The 20,792-nt window shown below is 24.9% G+C and overlaps 1 protein-coding gene across 1 annotated transcript in view; it reads left to right on the forward strand.

The window, feature by feature from the left end:
• Positions 1 to 1,322: 1,322 nt before the first annotated feature.
• Positions 1,323 to 20,792, forward strand: part of LOC117181119 (xaa-Pro aminopeptidase 1-like) — a 276,118-nt gene continuing 256,648 nt past the window's right edge. The window contains exons 1-2 of the mRNA XM_033373686.1: positions 1,323 to 1,686; positions 2,016 to 2,294. Coding sequence (XP_033229577.1) covers positions 2,249 to 2,294 — 46 coding nt within the window. The 5' untranslated portion in view covers positions 1,323 to 1,686; positions 2,016 to 2,248. The remainder of the gene's footprint in view (positions 1,687 to 2,015; positions 2,295 to 20,792) is intronic.

Genomic DNA, 20,792 nt, shown 5'->3' on the forward strand with positions numbered 1-20,792 from the left:
AATACTGTGTTGAAAATTTTTTTTTATATTAAAATTCGTATTTTCTGGATTGAAAACTCATCATTGTTGGTTGAAAATTAAACTATCTTCTGAAAAATGCGTCTTTTTGGTTGCAGATTTTAATAAATGGTTGAAATTGCAACTGCTTTTGGTCAAAGTTAATTTTTTATTTCGAAAATTCGTTGGCTGGAAACTCGAATATTTTGTAACAAATTTAATAATTTAGTTGAAAATTCAACTATTTTGTTAGAAAGTCATCTCTTTTGTTTGAAAATTTAAATACTTTTTTGCAAATTCGTCTTTTAGTATTAAAATTAATCTTATTTAGTTGAAAAAGGAAAGTGCAACTATTTGGTTGTAAATGAAACCAGTTAGTCTAAAATTAATTTGTTTGTTGAAAAATTGACTATTTGGTTGAAAATTATATCTTTTCAGGTTTAAAAGTCAAGTATTTCCTCAAACACTGTACTTTATATCTTAAAAACTCATTTCTTTCGTTGCAAATTTATCTCTTTTGGTAGAAAATCAATCTTTTTGGTTGAAAACTGAATTATTTTAAGAAAACTGCTATATATTTCAAATTGAAATCATGAGCTTTTTATACTGAATTCGATATGGTACTCACAGATGAATTTTATAAGAATAATTTATTCTCTTATTATTCCTCTATTTTCGTAAAAAGAATCACTTCATTTTCTCCATTTTTAAATTATTCTGGTCACTTTTCCTTATGTTTCGTGTTTCATTTTAGGCGCTTATCAAATGAAATCGAAGAAACAATACTAACTTAACGAAGTGGGGTGGTGCTTGTATTTATGACGTACCCTCGTGGATTTAAGATTGAGGTGATGATCTGACACGAAGAAGAAGATGGTTGGAAAAAGTTTTCAAATGAGCGTGACGTAGTTTTTGAACGCCAACTTAATTTTTTTTCTTATTTAATATTCTCCGGTGAGAATTAAAGGAGGGACAAATGAAGGGTGGCCCGATATTAGTCTCATTACCCTTTGTCTGCAATCTCAAAATAAAAGGACATTCAACATCGAGCGGAAGCTTCTCCATTCATCCATGAATGGTGATTGGGTCTCTGAAACGTGACCATCAAGGAAGGATGTTCGTAACTTTGTACTCTGGTTGTCAGTGAGACCCAGAAGAACGGGCTTACGCAATACGGCTTGATCTACTGAATTTCCCTCATCCTGGTTCTTCGGTGGTTCCTCCGCCTCCACCCCGGTGAAAAACGCTTAATGTGGGTAGTGGATGTACAAAAATATCAAGCATCCTCAACATTGGCTCACGAAATGCGGAGGTGGTGATGGCATAGAAGGGGAAGAATCGTCGACGTCGTTTGTGGTGACTGGTTGGAGAACCCAGGGAAGAGCGAGAGTCCGAAGAAGAGACTGGTGGGCTTGATTTGTGATTGCGGTGAACGTAAAAGCTGCGAATGTCTGATCCACCGGTCTAGGCTATAGACCAGATTTGTCTGATCGCGCGAAGCGTTCGTAACGCGCGCTCTTCTTCCTCCTCGCGAAACCGTCCTCCAAGTGTTTCATTCAATAATAAATCAAACTCACAAATGACATTAATGAGTAATTTGCAGTTAAAATTCGGGACATTTTTAGAATGAGTTTATCACAAATAGAATAGGTGGGATGGTAAAAAGTGGATAGTGATACAAAGTAACAGGTGGTTGCCTTCGTATAAATAAATTCAAATATAAATAAGAACAATGTTTTGAAAGTTATTTTATTTACTTTTTATGCTTTTTTTCGGGAATGCACAAATGCTTGTTTACGTTATTCAGCCTGTATCAAATCCCTTAATTTAACAATAATCATTTTGGGATTTTCAGGACTTTCTTTTCTTTTATCTTTTCTTTAATAAGTTGCAACAAATTCTAATTGAATAATAATTTATTTATAATCAATTAGAGTCATTATCTAAAATTCTAATTTTCATTATGATGAATTAAAGAAATTCCTTTGAATATATGTTGGTGTTTATTTTTGTTTTAGTTGAAAATTCCGGAAAATTTTTTGTTTCATTTCTTCTTGGCAGATGAGCAAACGATGAAGTGAAAGTGTGTGTCTAAAAATATAAGGGTGAATCGAGTGCCTGGAAGTGATTTGCAACGAAGTGACGATCCTTTCCATGAGTGTGAAAAGTGTTTAATGAATTGAACTTAGTGTTTTTGTGACCTTCTTCTTTTACTTCCTGTTTGAAGCGCGGGAACCAACGACGGCCGAAAATGAAGGGAACTGTAATTCAATTAGCAGTAGCAGCATGTGTAATTGGTGAGTCGTAAAAAGTATTTGTTTAGATTTTGTTATTAAAAACTATAAAGATTTCTATATAGGTTTAATTATTTTCAATAAATGTTTTTCGGCTTATGTGTATATTTCTTTATAAGATTATATATATATAATTTTTCTGAAGTTCTTCAGGAATTAAAAAAAAAAGGTTTTTTAATTTCAGATATGTCAAATAAAAATTGTAACAAAAAAGTTTATCTTCAACCAATGGTTGATTTTTTCAAACAAAAATTAAAAATTCACAAAAAATGTAATAGTTAATATTACAATCCAAAAAAATTGTATTTTATTTACGAAAATAGTTAAATTCATCCAAAGAGGACAAATTTTAAACAAAATAGTTCATTTTCAGCGAAATAGTTAAATTTTCAACGAAACGTTTGAAGTTTCTAGCAGGAAGATTAATTTTCTACCAAAAAAAGATGACCTTTTAGCTAACATAATCTCTAACGAAAAAAATGACTTTTTTATGAAGTAGTTCAGCTTTTGACCAAATAGTTAATTTTAGAACCAAAAAAGATGAATTCTTAAAAAAACATTGAATAGTTGATACTTCAACCGAATAAGCTATTCATTTTAAATCAAAAACATTTGATTTCATTTAAAAAAAATTGTTGTTTAATTCTGAATCAAAAGAACTAATTTTCAACCAAGAAGACTAACTTTTAGCCAAAAAAGACGAATTTTCAACAAAACAGTTGCATATTTAACTAGAAAAGTTGATTTTTCAACAAGAAAGTTTCTTTTTAATCACTGACTCTTGTACAAAAAAGATGAATTGTCAAAAAAAATGTATTGAATGTTCAAAACAAATTTTCCACCAAATAAGCATTTCTCAATCAAAAAAAAAAATGTTAGGCAAATTATAATTTAAAGGGAAAAATAATGTTAAATATAAAAGTTTATTCAAGTTTATTTGTAAATTTTGTAAATATCTTTTCAACTGATTAATTATTCATAAAATTGTCCTAAAATCTTGGGGATTCGTTTATGACAATTTTGAAATCTTTTCTAATTTTTTAAGTCTTCAAATATTCTGTAAAGATTAATTTTTCAAAATGAAGAATTACTTATATATTTCAATGAATATCAACACATTTTTTAATTATCTTGAGATCTTCTCAAATATTTCAAAAACATCCCAATTTTATTTCAAATTCTTTTAAACTAAAATGGATACGTCAAAATTTCAAACAAAAGACTTAATTTTTATGCAAAAAAACAAAATAATTTTCAACCAAAAATTTCAATTTTAAATCAAAGTGCATCTTGGAAAAAATATAAATTTTTTACAAAATGGTTCAACTTTCAACCAAGTTCTTAAATTTTCAACTCAAATAGATTATTTTTAACATAATAATTAAATTTGCAACAAAAATCAATTTTCTAACGAGAAGATCAATTTTCGACCAAAAAGCGCGAATTTTCAACAAAATTGCTTAATTTCAAAGCCAACCCAATTTGAATTTCTAACTCAAAAATATGAATTTTAACAAAAAAGTTGATTTTAAACCGAATTATTTATTTCTCTACAAATGGTTGAATTTTTAACTATGTCAGATCAATTTAGACTCAAAAAGTTACATTTTTAATATGAAAGGATGAATTTTCAACTAGGAAAGATCAATTTCCAATAGAAAAAATATATTTTCAACTAAAAATGAAATAGTCACATTGTTACTTAGAAAAAAATTAATTATCAACCAAGAGAAAACAAACAAATTATTAACAAAACAGTTACATATTCAAGAAAAGAGATTATTTTTCAAAGAAAATGATGAATTTCAATGAAAATGAATTAACGACAGAAGGGCTTAAATACAAAATATGTTTTTCTTTTATAGCGGGATATTAATTTAAAAAAATAGAATAGCTCAATTTTAAGCAGATGAATTTTGAACTGAAAAAGAAAAATTTCGAACGAAATAGTTCAATTTTTAACCAAAAATCACGAGTTTTTAACAAAATAGATTCATTGTTAATAGAGAAAATTAATTATCAACAAAAACACCAAAGAAATTTTTAACAAAATAGCTACATTAAAAAAAAAGAGAGATAAATTTTTGTATTACAAAAAAATGAATTTTCAAAAAAAGGGGTCAAAACAAAAGAAAATTTTTTAACGCAAGAAATTTATTTCACAAAAATGGAATATTTAAACTTTCAACAACGCAGCTGAATATATAACCCAAAGGATGACTTCAAAATAATAAAATTTCCAACCAAATACTAAACTTTGTAACCGAACATCCTCTGTCATTGGTCCCTATCACTTTCATTGCCATTGGTAATCTCTTGGAATTTGGAAAATTTCTGGAATTTTTTTGAATCTCTTGATAATTCTTAGGAATCTTTAAAAATACCCTGAAATCTTTAAAGTCTTCTAGAATACCATAATTTATTGTAATCCATTGAAAATTTCTTGAAATATTTTTAAAAAACCTCAAAAATATTTTCAGTTTCTTAAAATTCCTTTGATTTATTTAAATCTATTGAAAATTTCTAGGTGTCATAAAATTCCTTAAAATATTTCAAATCCCTTCAACATATTTTAAAATCCCGTGAAATTTCCCGTTCAAAATTTCTTGAGATCATTTCATATATCGTAAAATCTGAAAATACTTTGAAATTCTTTGAAATTTTCGGGAAATCCTTTAGGATACTTTTATAAGAGCTTTTGAAATCTCTTAAAACGATTAAAATTCTCAAAAAGTTGATAAAGTTCCTTTTGATTCCCTTAAATTCCTTTGAAATAATTGGTAATGTTTAAAATTTTCTAAAAACCCCTTTAAATATTCTAAAATCTTATGAATCCAATATGAAATCCTTCTAAATCTTCAAAAATTCAAGAAAATTCTTTGCAACCGCATGATCTAAAATAGGGTTTTTTCATTAAATTCCTAATTCAATAAATTGTTTTATTAATTATCAAATATGCTAAAAAATACATATGGCTTATTTAATTCAGCAACTGTATCATTTATCCCGAAAAACAATACCTTTTCAGAATTTACACAACAAATAAGTTATTTAAACAAAAAATAATTCTTTTAACTATTTAAAATTAGTTTAAAAATACTTTAAAACTTGTGAGTTATAAAATAAAAATTAATTTCGGGTGCATTTTCCGGATACAATAGAAGGGGCTTGGAGGGGTTAAAATAAAAAGTTATTGAGTGTGAATTGTTAATTTGAAAAACCCGGAGGCAAAGATACCTTAGATACATTAGGAGCCGAAAAAATGCTCTTCTAGCCATATTATATATTTTTTTAATGCAAAAAAGAAACAAACGTTATTAACTTTTTGTAAATAAAATTTTACTTACCTTTAAAAGGAATATTCAAGGAACAATTTTCATCCAATAAATTTTTATTTTGACCCCTCCAACTCCCTTGTATTCTGTTCGGAAAATGCCTTAACAAATGAAAAATAGAAGTTTTATGTAAAAATCATGCTAAAGAGAGGTTAAAATAATGTTAACATTCATTATTTTTATTCAATAAGGGATAAGTGTCCAAGTATTTTTTTAAATAATTTTAACTTGTTTAAACAATTATTATTTGTACTGAATCATACAGTTGATGAGTTGCAAGAGTAATGTTTATTTTAAGATGTTTTTAAATCGTTTAAACAATTTATATTTGCATTATATTTGCATAATATTTCCCGTCAAATCGTAAAAAATTATTTCTGTCCTCAATCAATAACACAATAAACGCATCTTGACAGTAATATATTTTTAATGATATTTCGTAATTACGAAAATAATTTTTATTTGCTTAAACCATTATTTTTCTGCGAAAATCCCGAAAAGATACTATTTTCTGAAACTAATAACGCAGTTAATAAATTCTACGAGCGATATTAGTTACTTTATGGATAGTTATTTTTTCAGATCGATTTCGTTGAGGTAAAAAAATACTGCCTGATAAGCGAAGTAGTGTAAGAAATTCGAAAAAAAATTCGAAATTTCTCCATTTTTCATATGAAAAGAAGCAAGTGATTTTAGTTATTTAAAAAATTGCAAACTGTTTTTCACAAAAAATATCACTCGTAACTCTAATTAAATGCGTTATTTACTCCATGAATTAAGAGCTTTACACGATTTTCTCAACAGATTTCTTCGCTTCTTTAGTTTTTATAAAATATTGAAAAAATAAGACTGGGATTTAATATTATTTTAATATTTAATTATGGGATTGCAAAGTTTATAAGGGTTTCAACGGATTTACTAGTATTAAGATTTCAAAGATTTGAAGAGACTATGAGATTTTTATCAGGATTTCAAAAATTCCATGCGGTTTTGAAGAATTTTCTTCAATTTCGCAATATTTGGAAGGATTCCATATAGGATTCATAAGATTTTAGGATATTCTAAAGATTTAGTGATTTGACAGAATATTTAAAATTTCCAAACACATCAAAGGATTTCTAAGGAATTGTATAGGTTTAGAGTAAAAAAAATTCAAATTATTCTTCTCATAATAAAGTTTCTCATAAACTATCTTAATAAATTTTCGAAAAATTTCAAATAATTTATTTACAAGTATTTAGGAATTTCGTAGGATTTTAATTATTTTAGAGATTTTCAAATATTTTAAGGATAATCGAAAAATTTTACGACATTTAAATTGATGTCAAGGAATTGTCAACAGATCTCAATACATTAAAGGGACTTTAAATAATTCTTAAGGTTTCAGCGTATTTTTAAAGAAAATTTTAACAATTAGGAACATTGTATTTTGATCACAACATTTTTTGAAATATTTTGAAAAATTTAAGGAATTTAAAAAGATTCCTATAAATTTTCGATATATATAAATAATTTAAAGAGATTTTAAATACCTTCAAAATATTTTAAGGTATTTAAAAAGATTTAAAGGAATTTTAAATTGATTTTAATATAATAAAGGGATTTCAGAGGATTTTTAATATTTCAAGGTATTTTCCAAGAATCCGAAAAATTTTCATGAGATTTGAAAAATATCAAGTCAAATCAAATTAAAAATAGGCTTGTTTTATAAAGAGAATATTTCGGCGAAAAATTAATTTAGAAAGATTTTTAAAAAGTTGAAACTTCTTATTTAACTCCACGTCGATTGAGCCCTACACAAACAAAGGTCCAATAATGGGGGCCAAGGTAGTTTGTGCGAAAGACTGACCTATTTTCTGTTTTTGAGAAATTTTCTATTCTAAACTTACACTCTCTTCATGCTTTTGGGAAGTTAGTAGAAAAATTGAAACTTCGCTAAATTAAAGTCTGATATTTCCTTTTTAAATTGAGAACAAGAACGTCATAAAACATTAAATGGTTCTCGAATTATCATACAAAATTTGGATGTGTGCACAAGACAAAAATTGTTCGTTGGAACGGCAGTCGAGCCTTGTCTTTTGTATGTTCGACTGATGATTTTGCAAGAAAGTAATTCAATCAGAAAAAATTGGAATCCAAAAGATGAATTCTCAACTATAAATATAAAAGTTGATACTTCAACCATAAAAGAAGAATTGTTTGCATAACAGTTTAATTTGCAACCAACAAAATTAATTTCCAGCTATATAGTTTAATTTTTGAAGAAAAAAAGGATTTTCTACACAAAAATTTAGTCATCAACTCGAAATTGGGCATTTTCTACCAAAAAACTAATTTTCAACTTAAAAAACGAATTTTCACAAAAACATTTAATTTTCAAACAAAGAGTTGAATCTTAAACCAGATAAATTTTCAACACGACAAAAATACATTTTTAACGAAACAATTAAATTTTCAACAAAAAAAGTTTACTTCGAACCTAAAATTTGAATGTCTAAACAAATTTTTAAATTGTAAGGCCAAAACACGAAATTTTCGCACCAAATTTATTTTTCAACGCAAAAGTATGACTTTTTAACAAAAAAATGCTCTATTGACAAAATAGTTCATTTTCCAACCTAAGAGATAAATCTTCAACCAAGAAAGATTTTTCAGTTCAGAAAGAAAAAAAATTCAGCAAATCTTCAACCAAGAAATATCTTTCAGTCCAGAAAGAAAAAAATTTTGAGCAAATTGTTGAATTTTCAAGCAAAAGGGATAAATTGTCAATCAAACAGTTGAGTTTTGAATGAAAAATAATATGTTTTCAACAAAACAGTTGAATTAAAAAAAAATTAGTTTCAACTGAACACTATAATTTCCAACCAAGCTTATATTTTAAGGCAAAACGACGAGATTTTGAAAATGCAGTTTATTTTTCGACACAAACTGGCGAATTTTCAACACTATAAATGTTTCTGAACAAAAATAGTCAAATTTATAACCAAAGAGATGAATCTTAAATCAAGAATGATTCTTAACTCAATAAAGAAATAAATTTGAAGCAAATTGTTGAATGTTCAAGCAAAAATACGAAATTTCTATAATACTCTTGAATTTTTAACCCAAATATAAGTTTTCAACCAAACAATACAATTTTCTGTCAAATTTTATAATTTCCTATGAAATTTTTAAATTTCCAAGCCAAAAATACGAATTTGCTGCAAAACAGTTGAACTATCAAATGAAAATTATATCCTTTTAACAAAACAATTAAATTTTCAACAAAATAAGTTAACTTTAAATTTTCTACTTTAATTTCCAAACAAATTGTTAAATTTTCACGCTAAAAGAGGAAATTTCTGCAAAAAAGTTTATTCAACGCAAAAACGTAATTTATCATCAAAACAAAAAACAAATTTTCAACAAAATAGTTAAATTTTCAATAAAACAAGGTAACTTTAAATTTTAAACTTCATTTTCCAAACAAATTGTTAAATTTTCATGCTAAAAGAGGAAATTTCTACAAAAAAGTGTATTCAAGACAAAAACGTAATTTGTCATCAAAACAACAAACAAATTTTCAACAAGAAATTTAAATTTTCTATCAAAAACATCAATCTTCAACTAAAAATGATTTTTCATTTAAGAAAGAAAAAAATCAAGCAAGTTGTTGAATTTTCAAGCCGAAACGATACATAATCTACCAAACAGTTCAATTTTCAACCGAAAATATGATTCTTGAACCAAATAGTGGAATTCTCTACTAAGTTTTTCAATTTTCAAAGAAAAAAAGGAATTTTCTAAAACACATTTTAATTTTGAATCCAAAAAAGAAGAATTTTCAAGAAAAAACGAATTTTCAACCAGAAAATGATATTATTTTGATTAAAAAAAATGTATATGCATTTAAATTCATTTCAAACTTCAGTTTCATAAACTTAAAAAACGGTTTCTTACAATTTGATATGACTGTAGTTCGCAACGTTTATAAACGAAATTATAAAATTTTAAAAATATCTTTTTGTGATTATTTGCACCTGGTGGCAGACAACAAAAAAATTTGTTTAATCGCAATAATTCTTAATAAACACACCTAGGGACACCTAGTTTTACACACCTAGGGACTTCGAAATTTAGATAGAAAATAAAAAATAAACATTTATTTTTGTTTATAAACGTTGCAAACTTCAGCTAAGTAAAATTTGAATAAATAAAAATATATAATTAAAATTAAAGCCATTTAAATGAGATTGATATCAAATTTAAAATCCTATTTAACGTACTATATTCATGTTAATCTGCAAAATTCCAGAAAATAAAATCAAGAATCCAACCACTAAATTTGGATAACTATAAAATATTTCCATTGTAATTTGGAAGAAGAAGCTAGTTTTCATAAAAAAGAAAAGAAAAAAATTCTTTTTTTTTGAAAAAAAATAAAAAAGAGAAAAGAAAAGTGAGAAGGCAACCAACCAAATTTCCTTCCTTCTCTTTTTTATTTTTTCGTATTTTTTATTTTGATTATTGTAAAATCACAATAAAAAAACATTTACAAACAAATAATCACCAAAATGATTATTTTTTACAAATAGTTTTTCATTGTGATTGGCAATAAGAAAAGAAAAGGAATCGCCTTCAATTGAATTTTGCATTTTCTCAGTAAAGGTACAGAATTCTCCAGGAATCGAAATCTGGATTGCTCGCCTTTCAAATATTGACAAGAGCTCTACACATGTTTGAGTGATCAAAGGTGAAGAAATTCGGTCATATTCGTGTACTTGACGTATGTTGGAGAAAATGGAAATTCAGAAAGCTCATCTTAAAATAAATAATCTTAGACTACATCCACCGAAATTGATCGAGAAAACCGACTTCCGATAAAAAATAGTTTAATACTTGAATGTCTCTGATAAATATTTATTTGGATTGTTTTTAAATTAATGATCTAATAGCATTTATTAATAATTGATAAAAGCGATTATTATATGTACAATAAGAATCTTCAACTTTATTTATTCACTCTGACCTTGTTTAAATGTTTATTAATATACGTTCATTTGACATTTTATAAAATGTAAATCAATGTTTTAATTTTTATTGTTCACTTTTGAAGAATTTGCAATTACAAATTTATAATTGAATACATTTATTTTTAAATTTTCAGACTTGGACTATTCCAAAAAAGCATTCAAAATTGGATAATTTTTTTAATGTACATTATATACTGAAGAGTCTTTAAGCACAATTCTTATAAGTTGAAAATTGTGAAAATTGAAGAATTTTTAATTGTAAATCTTCAAAAAGAAGAACTATTCCCAAAAAAAGTTTGATGGTTAAAAATTGATGATGAAACATTTGATAATTATCATTTGAAATTTTATCAATTAAGCTGATTTATAATTGAAAAACCTTTCATTCTTATCTTCCAAATCCTCGAAATTAAAGATTTTTTGTTAATGCCTGTTTACAAATGAAAAATTTTAATCTGGAAATCTTTAATATAGATTTTCTATTACCAATCTTCATAATTGTAGAGTTTTTAATTTTTACTAATTATAATTAAAAGTTAGGAAGTTTTGATGTCTTAAAATTAAAAAAGCTGTCATTTTGAGGCTTTAAATTCGAAATCTCTGTAAATTTTACGATTTAAAATTGAAAACTTTACTTTGGTATTCGAAATCATAAAATATACATTTCTTAAATTGAAGAGCTTTCAATTATAAATCTTCAAAATTGCAATACTTGAAGCAAAAAATTCAAAAATACATCATCTTTTAATATGATAGACATTAAAAGTTGATAGATCTTCAAGATTTTAAACTATAAACATTAAAACTTAAATAAGAATTTTTAATTATAAATGTATACATTGTTTAATATCTAAAGAGTTTTCAATAGTGTAACTCTTCAAAATTGTAGAACTTTGAATTGTAAATCTTATAAATTGAAGAGCTTTTAATTTTTATAATTTATTAAATTTTTTTAAATCTTAAGATTAGCCCTGATGGAAATAAAAAGGGGCTTAGTCTTGTGGAATTTCCGTAACGGCAAATAGTTCATAATAATTTTTATTCATGCATAATTAAAATTCAAGAGTTTTTCATTGAAAAACGTAAACGTTGAATAATTTTAAACTGCAAATATTCCAGATTGAACTGTTTTAAAAAAGTTCCAAATTACTCACCTTTGAAAAAGAATCTTAAGAGTTGAAGAGTTTATAATTATATATTTTCAAAATCCAAGATTTTTCAATTGTGACTATTTGAAATTGCAGTAATTTAAATTGAAGATCTTTAACATCAAACATTTTTTAATATTGACAATTTACGATTAAAATATTATGCAAATTTGAAATTTTACAACAAAAATTATTTAATTTTTATACGATAATGTATAATATTATATACATATAATTTTTACATGCGAAATTTCTTTATTTTTGTAGATTTATAATTGGAAACTTGATTATTTATTTAGAAATTCGTTAAAATCATCCGAAATCAAGCATTTTTTATTAATAAATCTTTTAAATTAAACAATTTTCAATTGAAATCTTGGAAAATTTCAAATTGAAAATATTTAAAACTAAAGAATCTTCAAATGTAGCTCTTCAAAAATGAACCAATAACAAAAGCTCAAATAAAATTCCCTAAAAATATAAATCTTGAATATTCAATAATTTGTATTTTTTAATTTAAGAATTTTAAATTCTTACGCTTCGAAATTTCAGAACTTCGTATTTTAAATATTTAAAAATTGAAGAGTTTTTAATTTAAAAAATTGACCATTGAAAATTCTCTAATTTTTTTTATTTATATTCCAAATTTCTTAATTATGAAGATTTAAAATTGAAATATTGACTTTTGGCCTTCAAAATTATCCAAATTTAAGGTTTTTTATTCAAACATTTTAAAATAAACCATTTTTTATTTTGAAAATTAAAAAATATGCAAGTTTTAAGTTTAAAAATTTTTTAAACTGTAATTTGATGATTTACATTAGAAATTTCTTCAATTTCGAAGATTTATATTTGCTAATTTCTCTAAAATACATTTTTTAAATTGAAGAGTTTTCAATTTTAAATCCTCAAGACTGAGAATTCCACAAAGTCTTTCCAAAACATCTGATTAACATATAAAAACCCTGAATAAATTATTAATTTTTTTGTATTGCTTCTAATTCCTGATAGGATAAAATCTCATGTTTCAATAAAATTAACAGTTTACTGAAAGCCAATCAAATAAAAAATTTAAAGGGAAATTAAACTAAAATTGTATGCAATTCGATTTAGTTTTTTAAACAGTTTTTTTTAATTTATGATGATTTATTTTATAGTACTTTAAATTGACGTATATATTTTATTTTAATTTTATGAGTAGGCAGTCAAAATAAAAAAGTGTAAAAAGTGCACGTATCGAGCAATTATTGCTAGTTTAGAATATTCATTAAATGGTATTGAAAGTAATGTTTAATGGAAAGAATATTATTGATGCGCATTTTTGTCGATAATGTATGTATATATAATATCAAAAATTTATTTAACTAAATTATATTATTTATCGTTGAATAAAAAAAACTGTTGTCATGATTGTGAAGAATAATAATACCACGTGAAAAAATAAACTTTGTTATAAGTTTTAGTTTAAAGCAAAGTGACTAATAGTTTATTAAGTAGTTAAGTTCAATGCTACATCCTCCCTGACTGTCATGGGCAATCTCCCCTTATTTTAACTTTATTGCTGTCATAAACGTTGCTATTAACTCCTGCACTTCCTACAGATAGACATTAGTCAAATCGTTAAATAATGCATTTAATGATATCTAGAAACATTAAAAAAATTCAAAAACAATTTTTTTATAAAAAAAAGATTGACCAAAGCAAAGATTATAAACAAATATTATATGAGATATATTTTGAGAATTTTGTAGACCAGCGACTATTTTTGAGAATTTCTGGCTGTGCTACATACAATGTAAGAGTCGAATTTCAAAACTTTCTCCTATATTATATTTTCCTTCATCAGTTTTTCTTGTTTGTTTAAAACTCGCTCTCGAAAGCTTTGTTTTTATTGGCATGGTATATTGGGAATTCCCAGATGATGTATTGGATATTAGAAAAAATAACCATTTTTTTTAGACCATAAACGCTTAAAGAAGTGATCAATTTTTAATAATCTTGAGAAAAATTATTGTCTCAATTACTATGCTTTCTTTCTCGATTAGGAATGAAAGGATAACTTTCATCCTTATAAAGAACCTTAATCTCAATAGCGTTTGACAGTTGCTTTAATTAGAAGAAAGAAAGGTCTTTAGTAACATAATAGACTTTCTTCTCAATTTGCATGGTGTTTTTTATTTCCAGCTTCTTCATTTTAATTTTTGAAATGCTAAATTAAAAATTAATTATTAAAATAAACCAAATGGGTAAGTGAAACCAATTTAATAACTTACAACTAAATTTAATAAATAAATTAAATAATTTAATAACAGAGTTAGAATTTAATTTAAATGACGAGATACAATGTTTAAAATTGGTTACAGAATCTCATCTGTTGCCAAAAATTAGGTCTTACGTAGACAGCGTTCTCTACTTATGCGCTTCCACCTAAAGTTACACGGCTTCTAATTTTACCGCAACCTTCATAGGAACGCACAAGAATTTCTCCAGAATTCTCCACGTTGTATTTGAATATATACTAAAAAAAAAATGCCATCGAAAAGTGATTCAGTTTTAAAAGTAATTTTGATATAGGAGTATTTAGTCATCAGTATTCAAATCCATCTAAAAAAAATGCTGCACATACAAAAGTAGATCAACCTGATTAATCTGTTTTTGTTTATATTTTTATATTGCAGTTTTTAAAATTACGTTAAATTCAAGCTATTTTTATTATTATTGCTTTCAAGCTATTTTGATTATTATTGCTACCAAGCCATTTTTATTCTTTTTCAAAATATTAACTTATATAATTAGTCTTTGCATCTTGTATATGAAATTATGGTTTACCTAAGGAATTTGTTCTGAATAAAAAAAAAATTTTTTAAATTAAATAGTAAGATTTGGGGCCATTCAAAAACTATGTCATGTTATTTTGAATACTTTTTTCACCTCTCCTTGTCTTCTTCATAATTTATCGAAAAATCTTTGTGATATCATTTAATAAACGCATAAAATAAAAGCTGAAGAAATAGGGTAATTTTTCATTAAAATAGGGAAATAATAGGGGAATAAATTATTTGAAATAAAATTAATTTTCAGTTACCAAATTGAATTCAATATGAAACGCTTATGATTTCAAGTCGAAATATATTGAATTTTCAAGAAAGCAGCTAAATAAAAAAAAATGATTTCCTACCAACAGAGATGAATTTTAAACGAAAAAGCTTACCTTTGAAGCTAGAATATCTCATTTTTGAGGGTTGACTCTTAAACCCGAAAAGATCAACTTTTCACCAAATAGTTGAATTTTCAGACAAAAATGTAATAGTAGATAATTCAACCGAAAAATATTTTTATTTTAAATTTAAAAAAATTTGATTCAACCAAAATACACAGATTTATTTCTTAAGCAAACCAGATTAATTTTTAACCAGTAAGTTTTATTTTTAAGCAAAAAAGATCAAACTTCTACCGAAAGAGAATCCAAAAAGACGCATTTTCTACAAGTGTGGAATTTTCGAACAGGAAATATTTTTTATTCAAGAGAGAACAAAATTTCAACAAAAAAAAACCGTTGAATTTGCAAACCAAAAAGTTCATTTGCAATCAAATTGTTTACTTTCTGGCGAAAATAATAGAATTTTCGATTAACAAAGGCGACATTTTAACAAAGAGGTTGAATTTTCAAGCGAAACAGACGAATTTTCAACAGAAATGTTGAATCTTTAAGCCGAAAATATGTATTTATAATTAAAAAGTTTATTTTAAATCAACTAGTACAATTTTAAAATAAAAACGATCAATTTTAAACGAAAAATGGAATTGTTAAATTTGCTGTAGAAAAAATTGATTCTCAAAAAAAAACTAATTTTCCACGAAGTCCTTCAATTTCCAATTAAAAAAGATGAAACCTGAATGAAAAAAGTGTATTAGTGCAATTTTTAAGGAAAACCTATCAATTCCCAAACAAAAATAACGGAATTACAAGACAGAAGTTGAATTTTTGAACAAAAAGATAACTTTTTAACATAATAGTTTAATTTTAAACTAAAATACGAATGAATTTGGAATAAAAAATTAATTTATTCTATAAGAAAATGTAATAGGTAATATTTTAATGAAACAAATATTTTAATTTTAAATAAAAAATAGTCGAATTAAACTGAAAAGATGAATTCTTAACGAAAAATGCAATAGTAGACATTTTAACTACATAATATATGAATTTAAAATAAAAAAGAAGTTGGATTCTCCCGATTAATTTTCAATAAAAAATTTGTTTTTTTTAACAAAATTTTTTTATTGTTTTATTTTCTACGAAAATTATAAAATTTTCAAACCAAAAATACCAATTTTTAACAAAACCATTGATTTTTCATAACAAACATGAAATACCTAAACTTTAAGTTGAAAACATTAATTTTCAATAAATGATAAAATAAATTTTCAACCAAGTCATTCAATTTGCAATAAAAAAGATTAATTATCAATTAAAAATTTAATAGTAGAATTTTACAGTAAAAACAATCAATTTTAAACAAAAAATAGAATTAATTAATTTTCCACTAAGAAATTATTTTTCAACGAGAAAAAAATGAATTTTCAACAAAACACTTAAATCTTTAACCTGTGAAATAAATTTTAACAAAGTAGTTCAACTTTAAACCAAATAGTTGCTTACTGATAAGCTTTTTAAGTTTAAGTTATCTTAAAAACTTCATTTAATTCAAGATTTTTAAGTACTAGCATTTTTTTTTAATTTTTGAAGTTTGACTTATCATAAAAACTTATTCTTAAATGGCCTAAGTAGATCAACATTTTTTAAAAGCAGAATTTTTATAACTTATTAAAATACTAGACTTAAGCTAGCTCGTAAATTTACAAATCACCTAAATCCACATGTAGTTCTAAAACATGTCTCCGGTCTTTAAGATTCGTCTCACACGTCCAACTGGAAATTGTATATGTCCCACCAATTACTCTCTGCCAAAACACGTCAAACTAGTACAATTTTATTTTTGAATAACATAGTTTCTGCAGAAAATGAATCATTCAGATGAAAACATTATTTAAAGGAAAAGAATTGTGTTAATTAATCATGAATAATAAATGTTTTTAATAAGGCATAAAGAAAAAAAAATTGGAAACTGTGCAGTGAACTTACTCTAAATTTAAATAAGTAAAATACAACTGATTTTTAGTTTAATTCCGCTTATTATTGTAGCTAGAATGCAGTTACTGACAATAGTAAAAAATACTGATTGAATTAGTAATTATTGCTGTACAAGAAATATTGTATTGATTTATATTCTTCATGTCGAGAAAATTAAAAAATTCATATTGAATTTGAAGTCATTGAAATTAAACCACAAATTAAACGGGTCGAATCGAAATTTGTCTCAACTTTAAATATTACAAATAAAAAATGCTCTCTTCCAATTCAGAAAAAATTTAGCACCTAAATTTTGTTTTTTCCAGCTAAATAAAAATGTTAAAAATATAAAAATTTTCCTTTTCCACCTCAGAAAAAAGTCATTCCTGCCTTTCATTTCAAAGACAATACTTAAGAAAAGAGCTTGTATTTTTCCAGCTCGATGAAAATGTTAAAAACAAAAAACTCTCTACGCCAACTGAGCAAAACAATAATAAAAAATAAAATTTGCTGTCTTTCAACTCATTGAAAATCTTAAAAATATAAAAATGTACTTCCGTTAATGAAAAAATGAAATAAAATAAAAACCTCCCTCGTCACATTCAGAAAAAAAATTTAAAATCTAATTGCCTTTCTTCGAATTGAATAAATATTAAAGAATTTTAAATTATGAACCATCTAAATTTAACTGCATATTCCAAAAAACATTCAAAATTGCATTTTAAATATACGAGAAACTTTCTAAATACAACGATTAAATATTAAATACTTTTAATATTAAGATTCTAAAATTAAAACTTTTCTTAAATTGGAATCCTTTCAATTCCAACAATTTCAAGTACAAATGAAAAATGCACAAAATGTAACAAGTGAAATAGAAAAATTAAAAATTGGGCAATTGGAAATTTTAATAATTCGCCATCATATTAAACAAACAATGTGTACTTTCAATTTAAAATGGTTCAATTTTCAATTATTTGAAACTATTATTTTCAAATTTTCAATCTTGAATCATTTGATTTTCAAACCTCGTTTAAAATTGTACATTCTAGATACATTCTAGGCAGTATTTTCTAATTATGAATCTATGTATTTGAAATTATTAGGAGTTATATGAAAATAATTCATTAAGCTTTAATCTAAAGTTTACGATTATTTTACTATTACAGCTTTCAATTTAAAACATTTTAAACGTTTAATATGTAGTATTTTGGTTTATTTTATAAAATATTTAATTAATTTTTATTTACAGTTAATCAAATTGAAACATTTTAATATCAAACTTAAAGAATTTTAGCCACATTTAATTTTTAATTTTCAAGCCATTCAAATTGTATTAATTTTTTTTTATCCAAAGTGAACATTTATAAACGAAGAACAAAAAATTTTAATTCTTTTAAATCATATTCGAACTTTTGGAAAGCTTTTTCTACTAAAAATAATGAAAAATCCCGGTAAAAAAATTAACGGTCATTTCCCTGAATTTCCCGATATCAAAATATTTCTAGACACTTCCTGTTTTTCCGAGACAAATCTAAATACTTAATTGTAAAATTAGTGATAATATGAGAAAAACAGACACGAAAAAGACAACGGTACAAATTGTTAATCGCTTTTTTTTTCTAAAAAATGTACTTTTTGCAAACTTACAAAAATAATCTGAAAATTACTTGACATTACATTTTTTCCATAAAGGCACAAGAAAAGCATTGAAATAGTAAAATAAACTTATGAATCGCTTTCATCTAAAACAATGTTCTTTTATAGCAAAGAATACAAAAATTATCTCAAAATTACGAGATTTATTAAGAAAAAAACTTTCCATTAAAGGATTAACAAAAAATAGAAGGCATTCAGAGAGTGCAATGAACTTATGAAGTGTTAATCGTTTTCATATAACAAAGTGTACTTTTTCTTTAACGATTACAAAAAAATATCTTAAAATTACATGGCTCTTACAAAAAAAAAGTTTCCATGAAAGGCATAAATAAGACGTTAAAAGAGTGCAATGAACTTATGAATCGTTAATCGCTTTCTTCTAAATAAGTGTACAATTTTCTGTAAAGAGTACAAACATTTTTTAAAATTACATGACATTTATAAAAAAACGTTTTCATTACACTCAGAAAAATGTTTATACGAGTCAAACCAAGATTTTTTTGACCCTCTAAATCAATGATAGAATTTGTTTCATTCAAATAAAATTTGTTTTAGTTAAACAATGACGTGTTTGAATCAAATTAATTTGGTCAAAATAAAAAAATATATCTATTTATTTGAATCAATCAAAAATTTGTTTGACCTTACATCAAAGAAAGAATTTGTTTGATTCTAGCATATATTTTTCTGAATCTGAAGACATAAAAATAGCATTGAATCAGTGCAATGAACTTGTGAATTATTAATTAATATCATAAAAAAACGTTTATTCTTGCACAAATATTACAAAAAGAAACTCAAAATTACGTGAGATTTATGCAGAAAAAAGTGTTCTTTTCACGTGATTAAACGCGGAAGATTGGATAGATTTTATATTAGAAACGGCATTTTTTGCGAAGTAGACTCTCTTCTATTGCCAAATAGATAGTGCTAGCTAATTGGCTTTTTATTTAATTCCATGGTCTGCTTTCTTTATTGATTGGAAAAGACTCAGCAGATATTAGCATGAGAAAAATAATTACGCGACATTCAGAAGCGAGATAAAAAATTGTTTAAACGAAAAATTTTAAATATGTTTAATAAAATAAAATGTTATCACTAAAAAATTAAATTTGAACAGATGCGACAGTTACAAAAAAAAAACATTTTTATTCAAAAAGAAAAAACAAAATAGATGATTTTATTTTTAGACAGATATTGACGAATTAGTTGTCCTGCAACGGTGTAGTTTATTAATAACCTAATAAATTTAAAAATCACTTTTATATTAAAGACTTTAAATTCTTTCTTCTATCCCTCTTTTTTCCCCTTTAAAAAAATTATCTTACCCTCTGCTTATAAAAAACTAAAAAGAAACTTCTCCTTATCCCCCTTTGTGTAGTTTTTTGTTAAAACGCAAATTGACTTAGTAGAACCCATTTGGACGATTCTTTTTTATATCTTTGGGTAAAAAGTCTCTGATTATATTTTACTTTTAAAATTCATCTCGTTTTGTTAAAATCGTAATATTAGGTTACAATTTTAATTATTTTATTAGAAATGTATCTATTTCTTTAAAAAGTAATTTTTTTGCGAAACATTGAACTATTTTGTTCAAGGTTGAATTACTTTGTTAAAAATGCATTTTTTCGGTTCAAGATTTATAATTTTATTTGAAAATTCAACCATTTCCTTAAAAAATTTAATATTGTTTTTTTTTCAACTTAAATGTAACTACTCTACGTTTGACTCAAAATTGATCCTTTTAATTGAACATTGATTTTTTTAGCTGAAAATTCAATAATTTGGCTGCGAAATTTTTGGTATGTTTAAATCAACTTTTTTTCTTCGACTTAAACTACTTTGGAATTTTTTTTTTTAAGATTCATCATAATAGATCAAAATTCATATTTTCGGTTCGAAAACTAAACCATTTTGTAAAAACTTCGTATTTTTTTATTGAAAATTTAACAATTGCTTTTAAAACTGAACTGTTTGTTCGAAACATATTTTTGATTAAGAATTCGACTACTTATTTGAAAATTAAACTATTTTTATGAAAGGGTAACAAGTTGCTAGATAATTAACTTTTTTGTTGAAAAATCATATTTCCGGCTATTCCATTTTTTGTAGGAAATTCATCCTGCATAAGTTGAAAAATGAACTGTTTAGTAGAAAATGCAGCTATTTTGTTAAAAATTCGTCTTTTTGTTATAAAATTAATCTCGTAGGTT

Source organism: Belonocnema kinseyi, chromosome 10 (assembly GCF_010883055.1).
Source record: "Belonocnema kinseyi isolate 2016_QV_RU_SX_M_011 chromosome 10, B_treatae_v1, whole genome shotgun sequence".
NCBI lineage: Eukaryota > Metazoa > Arthropoda > Insecta > Hymenoptera > Cynipidae > Belonocnema > Belonocnema kinseyi.